General features: G+C 42.6%; 1 protein-coding gene across 1 annotated transcript in view; it reads left to right on the forward strand.

Annotated features, from left to right (window-relative positions):
• The window catches only part of SLC7A1 (solute carrier family 7 member 1), a 47,276-nt gene that overhangs the window by 18,485 nt on the left and 7,396 nt on the right, over positions 1 to 21,395 (forward strand). The window contains exons 2-11 of the mRNA XM_066583160.1: positions 8,961 to 9,336; positions 10,987 to 11,145; positions 13,208 to 13,379; positions 14,870 to 14,997; positions 15,078 to 15,300; positions 16,067 to 16,206; positions 17,108 to 17,210; positions 17,486 to 17,691; positions 18,200 to 18,366; positions 19,259 to 19,367. Of these exons, the coding sequence (XP_066439257.1) occupies positions 8,967 to 9,336; positions 10,987 to 11,145; positions 13,208 to 13,379; positions 14,870 to 14,997; positions 15,078 to 15,300; positions 16,067 to 16,206; positions 17,108 to 17,210; positions 17,486 to 17,691; positions 18,200 to 18,366; positions 19,259 to 19,367 (1,777 nt within the window). The 5' untranslated portion in view covers positions 8,961 to 8,966. The remainder of the gene's footprint in view (positions 1 to 8,960; positions 9,337 to 10,986; positions 11,146 to 13,207; positions 13,380 to 14,869; positions 14,998 to 15,077; positions 15,301 to 16,066; positions 16,207 to 17,107; positions 17,211 to 17,485; positions 17,692 to 18,199; positions 18,367 to 19,258; positions 19,368 to 21,395) is intronic.

Raw genomic sequence — 21,395 nt, forward strand, 5'->3', positions numbered from 1 at the left:
AAACGCTCCCAATTGGTGGAGACATACTACACTAGTACCACCCAGTACCAGTAGGTGGCTCACAGCTTTGGCATTATTGTAGCTAGGAAGCTCCCTCCAGACACTCCTCCTGAGCGGTGCTGAACTGGAGGGCTGACACTCAGCTCCCCGGCCTTACTACAGCCAGGAAGCTCCCAGACACTTCTCCTGAGCGACTGGTGCCAGAACCGGAGGGCAGACAATTCGGCACCAGTCTGGATGTGGAGGGGTGACACTCTGCTCCAGCATTACTGGAGCCAGGAAGCTCCCACCGGACACTCCTGCCTGGTGCCGGACCAAAGGGCTGACACTCCAGCACTGGTCCGGATGCAGAGGGCTAACACTGCGGCACCACTCCAGCACTGGCCCAGATGCAGAGGGCTAACACTGCGGCATCACTCAGGATAAGGAGGAGGGATGGGAGCCGCCTACTAGTACTGAGCGGTACTAGTGTAGTATGTCTCCGCCAGTTGGGAGCCTTTGCCAGCTTGGGGCATTACCTGTGGGTGAGCCCGGCCAACCCATACCTCCAGGGAAAACCTACTGCACTAATACCAATTGTTCTACCTGTGCACCTTTCCCCACAAAATTCTAAAATCCATAAAATACCCTTTGTCCCCCTCAGTGGTGGTCTATACAATCTCCTACTCCTTCCATACCATGTACTGCCCCTACTCTACTATGAAGGTTCTTCTTTTGTTTAGAAGATGTGAAATATGAAAGGAGTGCATGAGTTAGTGGAGACTGGCCATGCATGCAGCTCTATCAATCGTAGTTTATCGGAGTTGAGCATGCTAGGATGTTACCGCGTCATCCAAAATCTACAATGATTGCATGCTCTCCTCCCCTCTAGAGTGATGACTGGGGCAGAAGAGGACCCATATTCCCCTGACACATGGGAGTCTTGGAAGTGGAACCTGCACCTATGAGACATTTATGGCTTACTTTTGGTATGCCATAAATGTCTCAGATAGTAATGATCCTTTTAAGTGTTTTTTATTTTTTGCCCCAGACAGTAGTAGAGTATGACATTGTGGAGGGATAGTCCAGTTGATGCTGTATTAGAGGGACATATTACCTTTTTTTTTTTTTTTTTTTTTTTACACTAAAATCTATAAGTAAATATAGATATCTACTTGCGTCTATGGTAGATAGAACCAGTTCCCAAAGAAGTGTTATGTATTGGCCTATATGTAAACATGTTCCGGTTTCCCTTGAATTATCGGTCCTGTTGACATTAGTATGAAGATTTGATCAACTGTTACTTATGTCATCTCTAGTAAAAAGTTAATGAATTGCTTACACAGTGCTGGAGCAGATACTCCCATCTGTGCATTGCGCGGCCTTGGTTGACATTTAATTACTGTGTAAGCTGCAAAATTCCACCCTGGGATGCGACGACTGGAACTCATAATATTTCATGAATAATCTGCAAATATTTTTGTTCGTGGAAAGCGACCGTTGAATCAGCATGACATTATTTTAGCTGCTTAGGAACAACAAAAAAGAAAATATTAGTTTTCTGGGCTAGTTACATACACCGATGGTAGGAGGTCTAGAAGAAATATTTAAAGCCCCACAGGCTTCACTCCAGTGTCCTATTATCATAACATTCTCGCATTCCCAGTGCTAGAGATAATAGAATTGAGTCGCCATGTTGAAAGCTGTCTTCAGTTCTGCTGATTACTTTAGATCTGTAGTCACTGACTAAATTGTGAATTGTGATCCACTGGTAGACCTCAGAGCAGTGATTGATGTCCAATCTATTCTTCTCCAGGTATCAGGATAGAAGCAATAGTGTTCCTGTCACAATCTACCCCTTCCTATGGAAAATCTCCTTGCAAAGTCCTATAGGGGCTCGTGAGTCTTAATTAGTGATATTACCTGGTATTGTTCTTGCACACCTTGAGATATACTGCACTCAGCAAGGTTAAGAAGGTACATGGTCAAGGATGAAGAAGACATGGCTGTGGAGCAAGTGCAGTAAATAACTTTGTGGCTGCAATTATGATTATGGACTCGTTTCAAATGTGAAAAAGGGATATGCATTCTCCCATGCAACATCCTAATCCAGGCTTGTAGCTATAGGGCATGCAGAGGCTGCAGTCACACTGGGGCCCTGGAACCTGAGTAGCCCAAAAAAGTTCTTCTGCCCCATACGAAGAGATCAATACCACAAGTGATGCCTAATAGTTGGAGGGGCCTGTTATTGATTTTTGCTAGCCCAGGAACGTTTAGTTACGTGTAAGATATATTTAAATGGGTATCATTCTTATATGATATATGTTCTTTAAAGGTTATTTATAAAGTGGCAGGTAGTACGCCTGTTGCCATCTTGTTTAGTAGATATGAGACCTGGAGAAACCAGATGAATGTAGCTTCTGTGCATCTGAGTCAGAGTGAGAAAATTCGATTGAGAGAGGAGGGTGAAAGGGGTTCTAGTTGTCAGACATGTTGCCCACGTCGTGTACTGTGCACAGAGAAAGTTGGCAAGAGATTTGTGGGGAAGGCAGAACTTCAACCAGGGAGCGAGAAACCCTACTAGCTGCCGTTGCCTTTGCTAGTTATAGGCTTTTCCGCAGTTATTGGTAAAGCATGTTTTCAAGCAATGTGGTTTGAGTGAATGTTATTCTATGACTGTATCATGACTGGTATTCCGCCGCCTGTGCAAAAAATGTTCATAAGATATAAAGCGGTGTGTAGAGAGGTTTGCATTGGGACACACATGCTGAACCAGGTCATGTTAACAAGCCATCTGTGGTGGTGGTGAGAAAAGATGATTGGGCAGAAGAAGTTGGGAATGGCCAGAGCACCTTAAATATGTAGGCCTCGAAGCAGGGAGGCAGGTAAAGGGAAACCTGCATCTAATTAAGACCAATCGGCAAATGATTAGATGCTGCCAGCTTAGTACGCTGGATGATAAATTAGATTCTCTTTTCTTCATTCCATTAGTTAAAGAGAACGAAGGCTTTGGCACAACCTGTTAGTATACATCGACTAAATGCAGAATAGTCGATGGCTACCAGGAAACCTGTTTTGAGGTATACACACCCCTTCAGACAGCTGGATTATGTATTGATGTACAAATTCCTCAGGGTCCAGTATACATGCAAAAATGATGACCATTAGTGGCCAATGGTATCACATGAAATGTCCAGATGCATTTAGCAGCCTACAAGAGAAGGTGAAACTGCCTCTAGACTCGTAGCAGTTACATCCAGTCCTGGCAGCCCATGCCAGCTGACTGGAAACCTTAGTCAAACCTCTTCTGGTCCCACTCTCTTCCGGAGTGGTGCCATCCTGCTGACGGTATGGCTTTTGTATACGTCTTCGCTAATACCTTGTTAGATCATCTAAATCTGTCATGAAGAGGAGCTGCTCTACTGGAAGAAAATGTATTTTCCCCCTGCTTTATATTAATAGCGTGACTATAGATTGAATGATGTGCATGGAATCCTATGCTTACTTATCACTAAGCTTATTCTAGAATAAAGCCACTGCCACTCCTATGGCATTTAATAGCCATGGCATTTATTTTCAAACGGGTTAACATTAACTCAATCTCAATAAATGTATGCACACAGATTAGCCTTGGTTATTAGACTGCGTTGATAAGACCACCAACCTAACTTTATTAACCTCTGCTGCCCAGCCACTAGAGGCTGTAAATTAGCTGTAAATACTTCCATGGTACAGGGGTAACATGCAAGCATTTAGTGTTAATCTGCTGCTAGCATGAACACGAACCCCTAACCCTAACCGTCCAGCCCATGCACCAATCTCTACACACGCATCTGCTAGGAGTGTGCCCGCTGCAGCCTTGTCCCTACCATCTCCCCATAGCAATCGCTAGGCAACACAGCTTCCGTGGCCTCACTGATTCGGGTGTTCTAGCGGCACTGGCATTGTGTGTCTGTTGGCGGCACAGCAGCACTTTGGGGATATTAGACGCCTGTGCCTCTCCTGGCGACTGTCACTGTCCATGTCTTGCCGCTGCTCCTTCACTGCCGGCACAGTGTCTGCATCCTGTGCCACCACTACCAGGTTTCCCCATGTCCTCTGCTGCCAACGATAGCTCCGCATCGTCTGCATATGCTCCCGACGCTGGCACTCCACCACTGACAGGTTAGCCTGTGTCCTCCCCGCTCTAACGCTGCCTCTGGATGCTGTGCATGTCCTGGCCCCACCGGCACTCCCAATTCTGCCGCTGTGGGAGAACCTTAGTGCCCCTGCAGGACCTGAACACCAGGCAGCTGTGCAGCCAATCGGCTACAAGGGTGCGTCACCTCCCTGTCACTCTTGTATCCACCAGTACTTCCTGGTGGTGACAAGATACAATAATGCCTCCACACTCTCCCCTCGTGATTTCTGGTACCTTTTCTCCATCACTTGCAGCATCCGAGGAGCGGGCAGACAGCCAAGAAGATCGCGGGGATAGATAAGGGCCTTGTCACGATGGCACTACCATCTTGACCCCGTCCAAGTTACTGCTGGGGAGGTTACAGAGAAGGGCAATTGAAAATTACAGAGTCTCTTTTGTCACTCACAACCCCACTGTTCTGTCCTCTGTTGTGAAACTGGATGTTGTAATAAGAGTCCACACACAGTAACTTTTCATGGACAAACCAGGAACGGTTGGTAGTGTTCGTTTTACTTTAATTTTAGAACAGTTCCAACAAACACCAGGGTACTGACACAAATTAGCCCTCCAGAAGGTGGTGTGACAGGGAAGACTTCTCTGGGTTATTCAGACAATTCACATTCTTGGTTATGTGTGTGATCCTGCTCCCGGAAATTCTCCTTCTCCCTCCAACTCTCTACCGGTCAACACTCACGATTCAGATGCTTGTCCCATTCTCTCTCTATCTTGACACTGACAACACCATTGCACCAGACAAACGCATTCAAGCTTAGGGAGGGGCCCCATTAACTCTGGGCCACTATACACCTATTGACCCTGGAATTAACTCTAAATGAACCATTAGACTCTCCCTTCTTCCATCTATACCTAAACTCCGCTTCAGATTCCATGACGTCCCCTTTTGGCCTTACATTAAATATATAAATGGTATTCTAACCACACAAAGAGTTAAACAATATAGTATAGCCTGTAGGAGCCTGCAGACTTTCAGCGAGGTTTCCTTAGACAGCAATACAACACAAGTTTAAAGTTGAGCACCATTACCGTTTAAGCTTTGCTACTTGGCTCTTGAGTTTTGACCACAATGGTTCTAGAAAACTAGTGGTGTTCCATTATTAGCCCAGCAATCCCCCCATGACCGATGCTAGTCAAACTACATAGTTGTGTTCGGCTGCCAAATTGGCAGATTACCGCTAGATTAGTGGTGCAGCTTAAGTTGTCTACTTGAATAAGATTTGCAGCGCTAGTCTACATTCTCTGACGTCCGGTATTACATGCAGTGGCTTTAGGTAGAACGGTGTTTGTTTTGTCTTCTTGTCTGGTTTGTGGAGTATTGGATTGTCAGAATGTGTAGGGGGGGGGGGGGGGGGGGGGAACAAACCGTTGAATACCTCTGTGTTGTAGCAGGACAACAATCCCAGTACCCCCTTTAGTCATGACTCACCCCCCCCCCCCCCCTCCCCAAGTTATTCACACCAGTAGGTGGAGATCCTGGGTGCTATAGCATAGGTTTTAAAAATGATTAGTTTGCAGATATCATGTGGCAATAATGTCTCTCATCCCATTCATGAATGACCTACAAATGCTCAGCTTATGCTGGCTACAAAGAAAGAGGAAGTGACTAGAGGAAATAGTAAGCCGAGCGTAACCTGACTTAGAGCAATTTGTTTATATCCATTCAACCTTGTACTCTGTGGTGTAAAGACACTGTCCTGTCAACAACATAGTGGAAGCCTACCCGTCCATCATATACAAGCAGTGCCAAGCTGTGACTTGCTGCCTGTGACCTCTAGTAACTTCTAAACCCCCCTTTTTTATTTATTTTTTATTTTTTTATAAATGTGGTCACGGTCTGGGTTAGTTGGGCTCTGAATGATGAAGTAAATGTATAAACTCTGATTTGAATTAGTGTTGAGCGGTGGTGGGGGAAGTATTGAAAACTTCTTTTTTTAAAGGCGTTTTCCAGGCATTTACTATTTATAACCTAACCTGAGGAAAGGTGATCAAGAGTTGATTGGTGGTCCACCACTTGGGATTCCCGACGATCGATCAGCTGATCCTCCAGCTCGCGGTCACTGTAGCGGGGCTAGATGTCCACATCAGTGGCAAGGGCCTGAAATGTAATAAAACGGGAGCGATACTTTCCTTTACACTTCCGACTCCTCACGGTCATCAGAGTGGGAAGTGTATTAAAAGGCATTGCTCTCATTGATTTCAATGGCATTTGGCCCCGCTGCACTCACATTGGACCCGAGGATCAGCTGATCAGTGAGGATCTTGAGCGGTGGACCCCTGACGATTGGCTATTAATGACCTATCCTAGGGATAGGTCATTAATAGTAAGTGCCCAGAGAACCCCTCATTAAGGTTCTTCTCAAACCTCTCTCCTTCGGCAGTTTCATCACATTGACAGTATATAGATATACAGTATAGAGAGATTATAAAGAGATATAGATATAAAATATATATAGATATAGAGAGAGATATTATAAAGGTGTGTGTGTGTGTGTGTGTATATGTATATATATTAGTGTGTGTGTGTATGCATATAAGTGCATAACATAAATGAAATAGCAGGACTAAGTGATTGTGTCACAGGGACTATGATGGGCTGACTGCAGCGTCTCGGAACATCAGAGCTGGGAGGAGGATGATTCATGTAGCACTAAAAGACTGCTGCACTGAGAAAGATCATCTGGCTGGCAGACCTAAGAGGGACAATGGCCCTCCTCCACAATCTTGTGGCTGGTGACCTGTGCAACTGTGCAGGTTGCATGTAGCTAAGGCCAGCCAGGAGTCCAAAGAATCTATATTTTTGGAACGGTTTTATTAGAACCAAGATATCCAGGAGGCCCACCTAACCAGAATATTTCTTACAAATGTTCGTTTTTTGTTTTTTTTTGTTTAAGAAGCTAGAAGATTCTCTCGTTTTTTGGTCACTGGCTAGGTGATAAATATTTGATCACCGAGTCTGACCACTGGGACTGCAAGTGATCACGAGAATGAGGTACCCCAAGTCCGCTGGATAAATGGGGAGGTATTGTGCATTCATGACCACTGCTGCACTCACTTCTAGAGGTCTTGGGGAGAAGTCTGAGCGCAGTGCTTGGCTAACTCTATAGGCCTTCCCAGCCGTCAGACCCCCAGCGATCAATCATTTTATCACCTGTCTTGTGGATAGGCGATAAATGATTTTAGTGAGAATACCCAAGCCTGTATTGCAGCACATGCAGTAACCACTTCTCCATACTATGAAGCCATAGACTGCCATATGGTGTCTTTATACAGCACTGGTATGACCGAGGTGTTATCTCGTAGAGGTAATGCTGCTAAGGGAGAATTTGTCCATAAGATGGCACTTCATGGAACGTTTCTCAATGTGCTTGATACAAACAACCTCTATATACCTCTGTGTAAAACTGGAGACCTACTGAAGTATGATAGTGCCCTATAGACTTCTATGGGAGCAGTAATACAACTGTATGCATAAGCCTAAAATGTGTAGAAGCTCAAACTGAAATGAAAGGCAGAAAACATTGTTCTTACCCAGTTTTAAAGATCTCTAAGCAGCATGTTAGAAGTAAGTTCCTAGGTAATATAGTTCCCTGCTCCCCTAGGTAATCTAGTTCCCTACGTCTTGGAATATCTGAGGCTTCACTATTTACGAACTCGCACTAGTTCAATGATTAATCCTTGAAGCTATATTTCATGTTTGCTTTATGGGCATGCCTTCTGGCTTTCAGAGTTGCTATATTCAGGGCTCACAAAAACTAGCCTGTATTTGACTATAGATGTTGTTTTTTCCCCATCATGAGTAATTAACCTATTGTTCAACATTGTAGCTTGCGACCATTTACTTGTAGCAAGAAGTTCTCACTAGCAGCTCCAAGGCCTCAAAGATAGATTCTTTCATATTGTGTATGTTATTTTTGTTGACAGGGACACAACTAAGTTTTTGTTGTGTTTTTTTGTCTATTACGGATGCTTGTAAATACACTGTTTTGTTCTATCAAATAATGCTCATGTAATCGTAGAGCGGTTTTTGTATTTTTTTTTTGTGCAGTAACTAAAGAGAACCCTTTCCTTTCTTGGTTGGTTTATTTGAAGGCATTCTATGCAAATAGAAAAAAGTGCTTTTTTTTTTGTTTTTTTTTTCTTTAGCTCTGAAATGGTGCCATGCTTGTTTAGGGTTGTGCTGGATATTACAAGCTATTACTAGTTAAGTGATTAGGGCTGAGCTGCAATACTAGACACAAAGCATAGGCGAGAGTGACTGTTTCTTGTAAATGACAAAATGGGGACCTACACAGCTAATATAAAATGCCAATTTCTGTCCCTATTCCCCATGAGCTGATGCCTCAACACTTTTGACCTAGTAGCTCTGGGAGTGAGCAGTAGCCTTGGTGCCGGGGTATATGTAATGAGCTGATGTCAGTCTGGTTTGTCTTTTTGTTTACCCTCTAAGGCTATGTTCACTCCTGCATTAGGGGATTCTCTTTTCCGGCTTTATTAAGGGAGCAGGAAAGAAGAATCCCCTGGCCGAACGGATCTGTTTTATGACTGAACCAAATGGTGCCATATGGACCCCATTGACTATAATGGAGTCCTTTTTTTGGTTTCCATTCAGTGGTCCAGCATTGTTGAGGAAGGGTTATAGGGCTGACCTCTCTACATGCCCTTGTGTACATTCTTGAGTAACGATTAAGCAACCAATTTACAACATCTGTCTGAATTGTAATCTAGACTAGGTCTATACAACAAAGGTAACTAAATGCTTCTCTTTTCTTGATTTTTTTTTCAGATCACAATGAGCTGTAACGTTCTTATCGGTTTTGGACAACAACTGTTTCGTCGTAAGGTTGTGGGCTCTGACTCTAAAGAGAGCAGATTTGCACGATGTCTCAACACTTTTGATCTAGTAGCTCTGGGGGTGGGCAGTACCCTTGGTGCCGGGGTATATGTCTTAGCCGGAGCTGTGGCACGAGAAAATGCTGGACCTGCTATCGTTCTCTGCTTCCTCATTGCTGCCCTTGCTTCGGTTCTTGCTGGATTATGTTATGGGGAATTTGGCGCAAGAGTTCCAAAAACTGGTTCTGCCTACCTGTACAGTTATGTCACCGTTGGGGAGTTCCTGGCTTTTATAACTGGCTGGAATTTAATTTTGTCTTATGTCATTGGTAAGTCAACTATGATATTCACTTATATGAAATATTCAACAAAGTGACAAATAAGTGCATCCTAAGCTGAATTTTCACATTTATTGTCACCACAATTATATCTATACACTTAAAGACTCTGAACTAAATGCTGGTGGTGGGTTGGAAACAACCTATTACTATAACATTGATTATTTTAACATCTACTCTTTCCTGAGTGAGCCTCCTTTACCATTCACCATGTGCCTTACAGTCCAGGTTATTTCATTGGTTAAACCATCTACTTAACTTTCTAGTATCTTCTGAGGTAACAATACCATTGGTAGAACGCCACAATTCTCTTATTTCTGTGACTGATATCTTTCTTCATCGCAGGGCTCACTTCACTTGCTGAAGTGCTAAGAGGCCTTTTTATTGGTTTAATTGCTCTTATTGATCTTTATATAATAGAACACCATACAGATACCTCAATCTAAGGTTAGATAAAATAAAGTACAGTATGTGAATGGCCGCTTTGTAATACTGCAGCATTCGCTGAAGGGAAAATGTATGACTGCTTGCGACTTACCCCAGCAAAGTGAGATGATGATCAAGAATTGGGACCAGAGCTGATCGCCCCGGGCTCCGTGTTCTGAGAGGTGTTGTGAAAGTTGTCACATACTCTTTGTTCTCTCTCAGCCAAACGTTAATTTTAATAACATTTGTTCCACTTGGCTAAAAATATGTACTCTCGGCTTGGCCAAACATGCATTGCTTTTCAGTGGGGGGAAGAGGAATGATCTGTCCCTGCCTGAACAATGGATTGGGCCTATTGAAATCCAACATGCCCAATCTTTTCCTCCTAGCATCTACCATACATATTAGATTGTCTGTCTATCCTGCCAAAATTGGTGAATTTTGACAGTCCTTAATGTAAATAGGAAAACTAATCTAGTTCTATACATATAAAGTTGTGTTCCACCTGTAGATTTCTTGGTACAGTACGTTAGTTATCCAGCTCTGGTCAACTAAAGAGGCCTTCATTGTGGTCATAATTTACACTTTTACTCAGTGCTGAGGCAAGCCAAAGTTTTCCAGAAGTTGTATTTTACTGGATGATTTTCTGAGCATGAAACAATGTACAATACTTGGCAAGATATTGCTAATACTCAAGTGGAAGGACAATTCAGATACTGTCCACATCTACCAGAGGATGATTATATTGCATCCAGCTACCATGCAGATTCTTGAGAGATGTCAATGCAATAATAAATGACCTGCAATACCCTGCTTATAGCAGTATATGTATAGCATCTTGGTCCCCTCATACACATTCATTGACACTGAAGGCGAAGACAACTTCACATTAAATTTACTTAGTTCTATCTGTTTCTAGAAGAGCTTGGTGACAACCAAAAATGGCTAAACAGTGTTAGTCACTTGTTTACTTTGACTCTTCAATTCCAAATCTGTGTAGTTGTCATTGTAGAGCACCTACTCTTAAATGACTACATTACTAGGCAGAGACACGGTTTGGGCTTCTAAATAAACTGTGTGACCATCATTGTTGGAGTGTATTGCTCATTGACTTTTCCAGAAATGTAAATAAGTTGATGGTACATTTTAGGATTTTTCTTTGAAGCTCTTGTTAAACTGGGATTATCTCTCTAATATTTCCCTTATTCTTTTAAGGCACCTCGAGTGTGGCCCGTGCCTGGAGTGCCACCTTCGACGAACTTATTGGCAGAAAAATTGAGCTTTTTTGTCAACAGTATTTCCCTATGAATATGCCGGGCGTTCTGGCCAAGTATCCAGATCTCTTCTCTGTCATCCTCATTTTCGTATTAACAGGTATGCTTTATAGGAGTAGAAATTCCAGAGTGCGCCAATCTATAATTTGTTGTCAAAAACCGCTACAGGGGAATAAAAATCCATTGTGCCTGCAGTGGTTTTGGCAGTCTTTAGTATTTATTATATCTTACGCACCTCCTTGGTGACCCACCGGTTAATAATCTTAGGGTATATTCACAGATGGACACGCAGATTTGTTGTAAGCACTCGTGCAAAAGAAAATCTGTTCCATAAATTTAATTATAATATATTATTAATAATCATCATCTTTATTTGAATAGGGTTGTTTCTGCAGCATGTGCATCAGTTTCTGCAAGGCCCATTCACGGGAAATCTGTCTCACATGCATATACCCTAAAGCTGGGTTCACATGGAGTGGAACTTCTGTGCGGATCCTCCGCACGGAAATTCCACTGCATTTACAATAGCAGCTAAGTGGATGAGATTTTGAAAATCCCGTCCAAAAGCTGTGGGAATAACCTGCACAAAACCCGTGCAAGAACTGACTTGCGGCGTGGAGTTACAAACCGTGACATGTCAATTATGTTGCAGTCTTCGCGTGCATTCACACGAACGTATATCAGCTCGGTTTTCACGCCGAGCCGATATACGTTGTCCTCATGTGCAGGGGGGGGGGGGGAGGCTGGAAGAGCCAAGGAGCAGAAACTCAGCTCCCGCCCCCCCTCTGCCTCCTCTCCGCCCCTCTGCACTATTTGCAATGGGGAGAGGTGAAACGGGGGCGGGGCTAATTACTGTAACTTAGCCCCGCCCCCGTCCCGCCTCCTCTCATTGCAAATAGTGCAGAGGGGCGGAGAGGGGGCGGGAGCTCAGTTCCTGCTCCTGGGCTCTTCCAGGCTCCCCCCCCTGCACATGAGGACAACGTATATCGGCTCGGCGTGAAAACCGAGCTGATATACGTTCGTGTGAACCCACCCTTTCTTACAGAATTCACCCCCTCTCAATGAGGAGGTAAATTCCACACAGGAATTTGCGAAGAAACCCTTATGTTTTCATCATGCGGACCATTGAGGCTAATGGTCTCACACTTCCTGTTCTGTAACGAGAACTTTTCAGCTCATTTTTATTACAGGATGGAGTAAAATGAAAGCTTTCACCTATATATAGAAAACCTAGGATTCCCAATAGATGGTCACAGCGCACCGCCTCCCTGCAAAATAACCTCTGCACATGTATCAGACTACACCCACAGTATTTTTCCTTAGAAGTCAGTAGTTCCCCTCCTGTCAATTAGAGCCTCGTGTGGTGCAGAGTGCAAAGGCAGCAGAAATGCAGTCCTGGGCTCTGGCTCACAACCTGAAGGTTACCTGCATGGTTCAGGTAGCTGGCTCAAGGTTGACTCGGCCTTCCATTCTTCTGAGGTTGGTAAAAATGAGTAGCCAGCATGGTGGTGGTGTGGGGAGAATAAATAAATTACTTGATAGCGCTATGCAAATAACAAGACTTAATTGCATGAATTGCCAATGAAGCTAATAAATCTAAATGATGCTCAGGCAACATGGCTGCACCTATAATTCTCTATTGTATAGACGATGGAATGAAAAAAAAATCTACAATCTGGCTTGAAATATATATTTACATTATAGAAATATTTCCTTTTAAAGGAGGCATACTTTTCCATTCACATCATTGAGGGTAAATGAACTTGTCTAAAGCCTCCTCAGTGAGGGAAAGCCATGTGTCTTGAGCCTATATGGTGATACCCGGAGTCCCAGCTATGTACTGCTGAACCGTAGGCACCTGCTCCATGTGCATGACACTAATATCCATCGTGATGCAGATGCTTTCTGTTTCGTTGAGTTATAGCGTGTAATATGGAATAGACAGTAGAAGGTTCTGCACTCCCAACCGGCTGAAGTTCTTATTTTTATAGAAGATGCCTTTTTGTATCCATAAGCTGTCAAATGCTGTTGCATTCAGATGTCCTCCATGGTTTGACGCATCACATTTTGTCATCAGTATCTTAGCATATTGAAAGGTTTACATTAGATGGCATGCTATTACTAGGTTTTGTTGACTGGCGTCTTCATCATTTTCTCCTAAGCTCTGCTGTCCATTGGCGTGAAAGAATCGGCACTTGTCAACAAGATCTTCACATGCATCAATGTGCTGGTCCTGGCTTTTGTCATCGTATCTGGATTTGTGAAAGGATCCATTAAGAACTGGCAGCTCTCAGAGAATACTTTCAATGAAACCAACATTACAACTTCAGACAAGTACGTTTTGGAAGCAGTCAGCTGTTACTCTCGAAATCCAGTGAGCGCCTCTTATGTCGTATAGCAGCTATTCACTTAGCGAAAGGGGAAACCATTCATAATGATGCAGCCGGTATCATGTGTCATACGAGAGTGAAGTCTTAAATGTTTGCGTAAGATCCTTTCAATAATCTTACTGCTGACCTTTCTCTATGCGCCAAAGTTAATCGGTTATGGTATAATCATAACTATTGAATGCCAATGAGTCTTACTACGTATAACCTCCTCTTATGAGATTCAGATGGGAAACTGTTAACAGTCAGAAGTTACCCAAGTACTGGGAACCCATTCATTTAGGATATTGGTGAGGTGGTCCCAACTTCTGGACCACTAGTGATGGAAAGTGTCCACCTCCCCACTTTAACTTTTATTGTAAATTGTATTTCCACAGTTTAGTTTAAAGTGACACACCTGGCCCGCTGAAACAAAGATGGCTGATCTGCCTCACTGACTACATGATGCACTCTGTCCGTAGTATGCATTGGTCGTCCAAGACACTACATGCTGCCCTGACTGGCCGATACTGGTCATGTGGACAGCACTAGTTAATCAAAGCAGGTGTAGTGTCTAAAGGCCCATTTAGACACAATGATCATCGTTCAGAAGTCCTCTTTTGAGCGATAATCGTTGTGTGCATTTACATGGCAAGATGATCGCTCAAATTTGCTCAAACGGCAGTTTGAGTGACCGTTTCGAGCGTTCACTTTGCATAAGTGTGTAAATGAAGCTCACGCTGTATGCAGAGGACAAGCGGGACTGCTATCTTCTGCACACAGCTGTTGTCTTCTCGGAGCGCTCAGCTGGTGTACAGCTGAGCGCTCCGAGCGGGGTATGCAGATCACAAGCAGGGCCACTTGTCTTCTGTATATAGTTGTTTTCTTAGAGCGCTCAGCTGGTATCCAGCTGAGCGCTCTGAGCAGGGTATACAGGGTATCCAGCTGGAGCGCTGTCTTCTTCATACTCCGTCTGTGTTCTCCGAGCGGGATACCAGCTGAAACAATAGTATCAGTGTTGTCCCGCTGAGAAGTCGGCGTGGCACTGAACGACTTGTTAACGAAAACTGCATGATGTCCATGCAGTTAGACCCAATGATTCTCGCTTAAAAGACTGCTTTGAGCGATTTGTGAGCGAGAATCATTGGGTCTAAATGGGCCTTTTCACTAATGATGTACACTAGTACACAGCATGCATTGGGTAGTCAGAGAAGTTGGGGTGGCCATCTTTGTTTCTCCAGGTCTGGAGGGACACTTTAAATTCACCTTGGACATTAGTCCCATTTTTCAACTGGTGTGCTCCGATGGATATGTGCAATGACCGGAATATTCCTGCACTGTCCCTGATCCCATTGACCGATATATGCTAACTGCTACTACTTCAGAAATGTCTGTTTTGCTTCTCTGGAATGGGTCTTATTAATGTTAGATTTTTATTTATTTTGTTTCTTATTTCAGTATCACGGAGCAAAGCACCTGGGATTATGGATCTGGTGGCTTCATGCCATATGGCTTTGCCGGAGTCCTCTCTGGAGCTGCCACCTGCTTTTACGCCTTTGTTGGTTTTGACTGCATTGCCACCACAGGTATATGCTAGTTTAGTGATTAAAATGCATTCCTGTATGTAATGTTTTCTGGCTTTCTAACTTTGTATTCTTGACATTAGGGGAAGAAGTAAAGAACCCGCAGAAGGCTATCCCTATTGGCATTGTGGCTTCTCTCCTCATCTGTTTTGTGGCATACTTTGGGGTGTCTGCAGCACTCACGCTCATGATGCCTTATTATCTTCTGGATAAAAACAGTCCATTGCCTGTGGCTTTCAACTATGTGGGATGGGCTGGTGCAAAGTATGCCGTTGCTGTAGGATCTCTGTGTGCGCTTTCCACCAGGTAAGATTTGGCATTTTTGGTTTACCAAATAGATGCAATAAGACAAGTGTGTACTTGAGGAAAGCAATAATCGTAATGTCCCGTTCCCCCCCCCCCCCCTTTTTTTTTTCTTTTTTTTTTTCTTTTTTCTTGGAGCAGTATACTACCACAGGTTTAATATGACAAAAATGTACTATATTTTTTTAAGTAATTGTTGCAAGGGTAAATATTAGATTTTTACAGTTGGTCATTTTTTTTCTTTTAATTACAATTTAGAAAATTCCACTAGGTATTGAAATTATTCTACAGCAATGTTGGCCGACCTGGAGATGATGACTTCTTGTAGTTGCCACAAACTGGACGTAGGTGCTACCATGTTCTGAACAGCCGACAGGAAGGGTTCAGCGATTCATGCTTCTTGTGCCACATTCTGACCACCTCATCAGTATGGATGTATTTCCTCGATCCATTCTCTATATACTCTCCACACCATTGTATGAGAAAATAACACCACCAGTTTGGCAGTCGATCAGATGGCTGAATTTTCCCATTCTAATGTAAATTCAGACAAACACAGAGAACCTGTTGCTTAATTTTATGCTGCACTCTGGGGTCAAGTGTCTAATTTCCATACAGGGTTGCCCCAAGTGTGAAAGGGCTAGTGTCTATAGTAAAGTGGCCACTGTGTATATATCTTATTGTTCTATATTATATATGCTTTTAATGCTTTACCTCAAGCTCTATTAGCATTTTGACTATATTTTTACTTTTTTCTTCTCTTCTACAGTCTCCTTGGTTCCATGTTCCCAATGCCTCGAGTTATTTATGCCATGGCAGATGATGGGCTACTATTTAAAGTTTTAGCAAGAGTCGGTGAAAAGAGTAAAACTCCAATAATAGCCACGGTTTCCTCTGGAGCAGTTGCAGGTATTAAGTGCTGATGTATTTCCTGGTAAAATATGCCACCCGGATTACTCTGGAATCGCCATAACTTTGTAGCTTCTCTTCTAAAATAATTATCTGTGTGAGAACATTTAGTATCTTATTCATCGTCTACAGCTCAGCCTCTTAGAGAAATCTCAGTTAAGGTTAACTGAATATATTGCTGATTTTATTAGGATAGTCAACTCTTTTCAGAAAAGGGTAATATACATACATACATACATACACACACACACACACACACACACACACACACACACACACTGTGGCACATGGAGTCCATTATGGACACATGGACTCCTAGGCAATCAGTCCGCCTCCGCACGGTACTAAATACAGAATTCTTTTAGCTTTTCCTATTTTTACAGACACGTTTACCTTATGCCAGGTGAAAATATAACCTAGCCTTCCACTTGATTTAATGCAATCAATGGAGATGGCTGGGTGTGAATTACTAGACACTTTCTAAGGACTGGCAATCTGGGACTCTGACCAGCTCTGAGAGATATTTTTAGTATTGCTTAATGTACTACAGCTCCTATTTCGGCATCACCGGCCAGTGAGGACCTTGGCTGAGCTCCTTCTATATTTATAGTCCTTTCTGATGAGTCAGCTTACTGTAGTGGTGATGATCTTTTTATATAGCGCATGCTTATTCCGCAGCACTTGGGTTCTGTTCCCATTGGGGCTCAGTCTATAGACCCTTATCTGTATGGGTGGAAATCGCTTTATGAATCTTGTTGTTTTTGCATAAACTTTAATTCTTGAGTTTCTTAAGTGTAATATGAACCAGGGACGACTTTTTTTTTTTTTCTCGTATACTTTCAGAACTGAATACATTTTAATTCCTTTTCTATATATTGTAATTCACTTTTGTGTCTTCCAGCTCTGATGGCCTTCTTGTTTGATTTAAAAGACTTGGTGGATTTGATGTCCATTGGGACACTTCTTGCCTACTCGCTGGTGGCTGCCTGTGTGTTAGTTTTAAGGTAATTATTACATACATTTGTTTTATCAGATGACTTGCTAATAAAGCCACCTTCAGGCTCATATATTGCAAGTGGAAATGCGTTTTTTTTTTTTTTGTTTTTGTTTTTTTTAAACCCATATTCTATACCATGCATATACGCAAGTGTTGAGTGGATCAATGTAAGTCAATGCACTTTCATTGACTCCATTCATCACATAATACATAACGATATGACGCTTGTGTGAGCTCAGACTTATTCAGAAGTTATTTAACAACTAACGTGTTGCCTCGCAGGTATCAGCCAGAGCAGCCAAATCTTGCCTATCAAATGGCCAGCACAAATGATGAGGCCGATATCAATGAGTCTGTCAGTACCAGCGAGTCGCAAAATGGAATCTTGGGTGAAGATGAATTTTCTCTACCGATGCTCCTGTTTCCACAAAACCAAGAACCAACCAGATTATCAGGATCTATAGTAAATATTTCAGCAGGAGTTGTAGGTAAGTGATGAAATGTGGGGTCTAATCTAAGCAGAAATGTCATTGTCTTAACAGAAACTTGCTTTAGCCTCAGAGCAAAAAATACAGACCCTCCTAAAACATGCAGGACATTTAAAAAGGCTTTACCCCAGTTTTCTTTAGTAAAAGAGTCGCAAAATTTGGAGCAAGGGCTGATTGTGACTTTTCAGCCTTTTACGCTGACCGACACTTTGGGGTAAAGTGGGTGGGGTTTACCATGAGGGGTGTGGCCACCATGCCCAACAAACGTGTGTATAATTTGCACCAGAAATGGGCATAAATTATACTAGAAATGTACGTCTGGAATGGTGCGTAGAGCTGCTGGGAACGCACGAAGAGGCATCTACGGGGGAAAATTATACTAGGCCCAGAGTTGGAAATGCTGGCTTAGTAAATTTTCCTCCATGTGATTTATAAGAAAAATGCTTGCAGCTAGGGAGGCACACAGTGGCCCTATTTTCACTTCATTTTACATCCTTTCTCTTCCCAGGTGCACTCATCATCTCCTTTTGCTGCCTCATGGTTTTTGGTCAAGACTCCTTAGTTAATGGAGAGGCCTTAGTTATTATTCCACTTGCAATCCTATTTCTTTTATGTTTAGCCTTTACGGTCATCATTTGGAGACAACCAGAGAGCAAAACTAAACTGTCATTTAAGGTAAGCGGACCTTTTTGAAACTCTGGGGCGTAGCAGTAGGAGCATCTAGGGGTAGCAGTTGCACTTGGGCCTTGAACCTGGGGAAGTGTCCTACTGGAAATGAACCACGTAGTTCTACCTGTAATACTGCGGCTTATTCAAAATAAAAAATTTTTTTTTTTTCCCCTGGTACCAATTCTTCCAGGAAACTCTTGCATGCTTACTCCACATTTATCATGAGCTTTTAGACCATTTCAAACACTTTTCTTCGGTTGCTTGAAAAGGGGATGTGGCTTAAATTGTGCTACAATTTCTGGTGTAAAGTGAACAAATTAATAGGTGGTCAAAGCTTAAACTAATTTAAGCATTCTTTGATAAATCTGGCTCATTTATCTAGTCTAAGACTGTCTAGTCTAAGTTTGCACAATATAATATACAGATTTTTTTTTTTTTTCTGTTGGTTCTTGGGTGCTTATTATATATGCAATCTTCAGACATTCCGTTTTCTTGATCCATCATGGGAGCAGGAAAATGGAATGCCAGCCAAGAATGGAAGCAAACTGTGACCCCACTGAGTATAATGGAGTTCACTGGGCTTACAGTATGTTGCCCAGCATCTTCACGGAAAAATAATGCAGCACGTTGCACTGCTTCTTCTGAGATTTTACGCTGAATGCTCTGAACAGAGCCTTCGACGCAGATGCGAACTGAGCCTAAAATGTATTGCTGTGTGCAGCAGACCAAGCAGGCAGTCAGTTCATAGACCGTACCTGCTACTAGTAATGATTTATAATACAGTCCTCTTGACCGAGCAGATAACTGTAAGGGGAATGTGGATATATAAGGAGTAGAACAGAACTACTCCTAGACCTGAGAGCTGTGAATAACCTTGTAATGATGTGTGTTCTCATAGGTACCATGTGTTCCTGTTGTTCCCATCTTGAGCATTTTTGTAAACGTATACTTAATGATGCAGCTAGGAGCCGGCACTTGGGTACGATTCGCAGTTTGGATGGTAATAGGTAAGTTATATTGTAGAAATCTACTCTTTCACTTGCACATGTAAAAAAGACTTGGGTATACTAATAGATCATAGACTGAACATGAGTCAACATTGTGATGCAGCAGCCAAAAAGGCAAACACAATTCTAGGATGTATTAAGAGAAACATAAAGTCTAGATCACGTGAGGTAATTATCCCCCTCTACTCTTCCTTAGTCAGACCTCATGTGGAATACTGTGGCCAGTTCTGGGCACCCCACTTTAAAAAAGACATAGGCAAACTGGAACAAGTTCAGATAAGTTACTAAGATAGTGAGCTGTCTGCAAATCATGTCCTATGAGGAACAGTTAAAGGATCAGCCCTATTCTCATTTGCACAAGGAAAGACTAGAAGCAATAGGGTGAAACGGAAAGGGAGGAGACACAAATTAGATATTAAAAAAAAAAACCTAACAGTGAGGGTGATCAATGAGTGAACAGGTTGCCATGGGAGGTGAGGAGTTCTCCTTCAATGGAAGTGATCAAAGGCTGGACAAATATCTGTCTGGGATGATTGGTGATCCTGCTTTGAGCAGGGGGTTGAACCCGATGACCCTGGATGTACCACAAATGTTTTTTCCCCAAAATTCTCTATCAACCTCCTTCATCTGGGCGAAACTCTGTTTGCAAACCTTTCAGTAGCGAAAAGATATGGCAGGAAGGGCACTGCCAGTCTCTAAACTGTACTACCTGTCTGGCCAAGTTAGATACATTCACCGCTGGCTTTCTAATTCAGACTTCCCAAACTCAGATCATTTGATGCACTTCTTGTCGGAGACCTCCCTCTGGATTGTACTGGAAAAAAAGTACCTATATGCTAGACTGCTACCCCCAATACACAGATTGTCCGCTACAGTCTGGCAGATGTGTAAGCGGATTACTAGATATGAAGGCACTCCCCTGAAAACCCCCCTATGGGGTAATAGAGCACTCCAACTCTTGTTATACCTCCCAGATACGCAATTCGGGATAGATCTCGGAGTCCCCTCCTTGTAGCGTGTATACATTGATGGAGTTTCTGCCTCCCTTGAGTAGCTGCAGCAGCTTTTACAGATGCCTTCAACTAAGACATGCGCTGAAAGCCCAATTCCCAGAGCCACATCAGTCCCTTTCAAACTAACTTTTGGTAGCAGTTTTGTGCACGCAAAGACCTAGGGGATTAATTTTACAGATATATACCTGCCTCATTCAAGCAAAATTTCATACGTAGACCTGGGGGTCTTTTAGAAAGGTCGAGAAATAATCCCTGCACTCTCGGAAAAGGAGTGGAGTACCGCAATGTCCTCCTACATTTCAGTATAATATGTTATGTTATACAGTGTAAACTGTTGTAAGGAATTGTAAGAGATTTGTATACTTGGTATACACAGGTTCTTCACTGAGTAATAGAATTTAATATGTTGTCATATTTCTGAACTGAACGAGTTAAAAAAAAAAAAATTCAGTCAATTCAGGAGCAGTATGCAGAAGCCTGCAGTGACGAACGCTACTGCTTCCAGGTACATTGTTCAAGTTATAGAAGATCTGAGGTACAAGTCCCAAAGTATGCCGTATGCCACCCCCTCCCCTTTCCTGCCAAAAAAATACAGCAAAAAAAAAAAATACAAAAAAATAAATTATATATATATATATATACTATTACCACCAAACAATGATTTTAACCATCACTACCATGCTGTTATTGAACAAGACACATGATATGACGTATAGTGCCACTATAGAGGGCCTATATAATAATGTACCATCAGGACCACTACAATACCCTTTTATGTAGGGACTATGAGTAATATGTAATATTATCAGAACTTTAGGGAGACCGGATTATAGAGCAAGAAACGCAGCTTGATAGTTTAAAATGAAAACGTAACTTTCTTTTGGAGTATAAGTAAAATTTAAGTGTGCGTCAAATACATACAGTACATCACATGCTGTGATGACATGTTAAAGATATGTCATTCACCGCTTTTCCTCTCCCTCTCTAATTGCTTTCACTTTGGACCCTGTCTGTA

This window comes from Eleutherodactylus coqui, chromosome 1 (genome assembly GCF_035609145.1).
Source record: "Eleutherodactylus coqui strain aEleCoq1 chromosome 1, aEleCoq1.hap1, whole genome shotgun sequence".
Classification (NCBI taxonomy): Eukaryota; Metazoa; Chordata; class Amphibia; order Anura; family Eleutherodactylidae; genus Eleutherodactylus; species Eleutherodactylus coqui.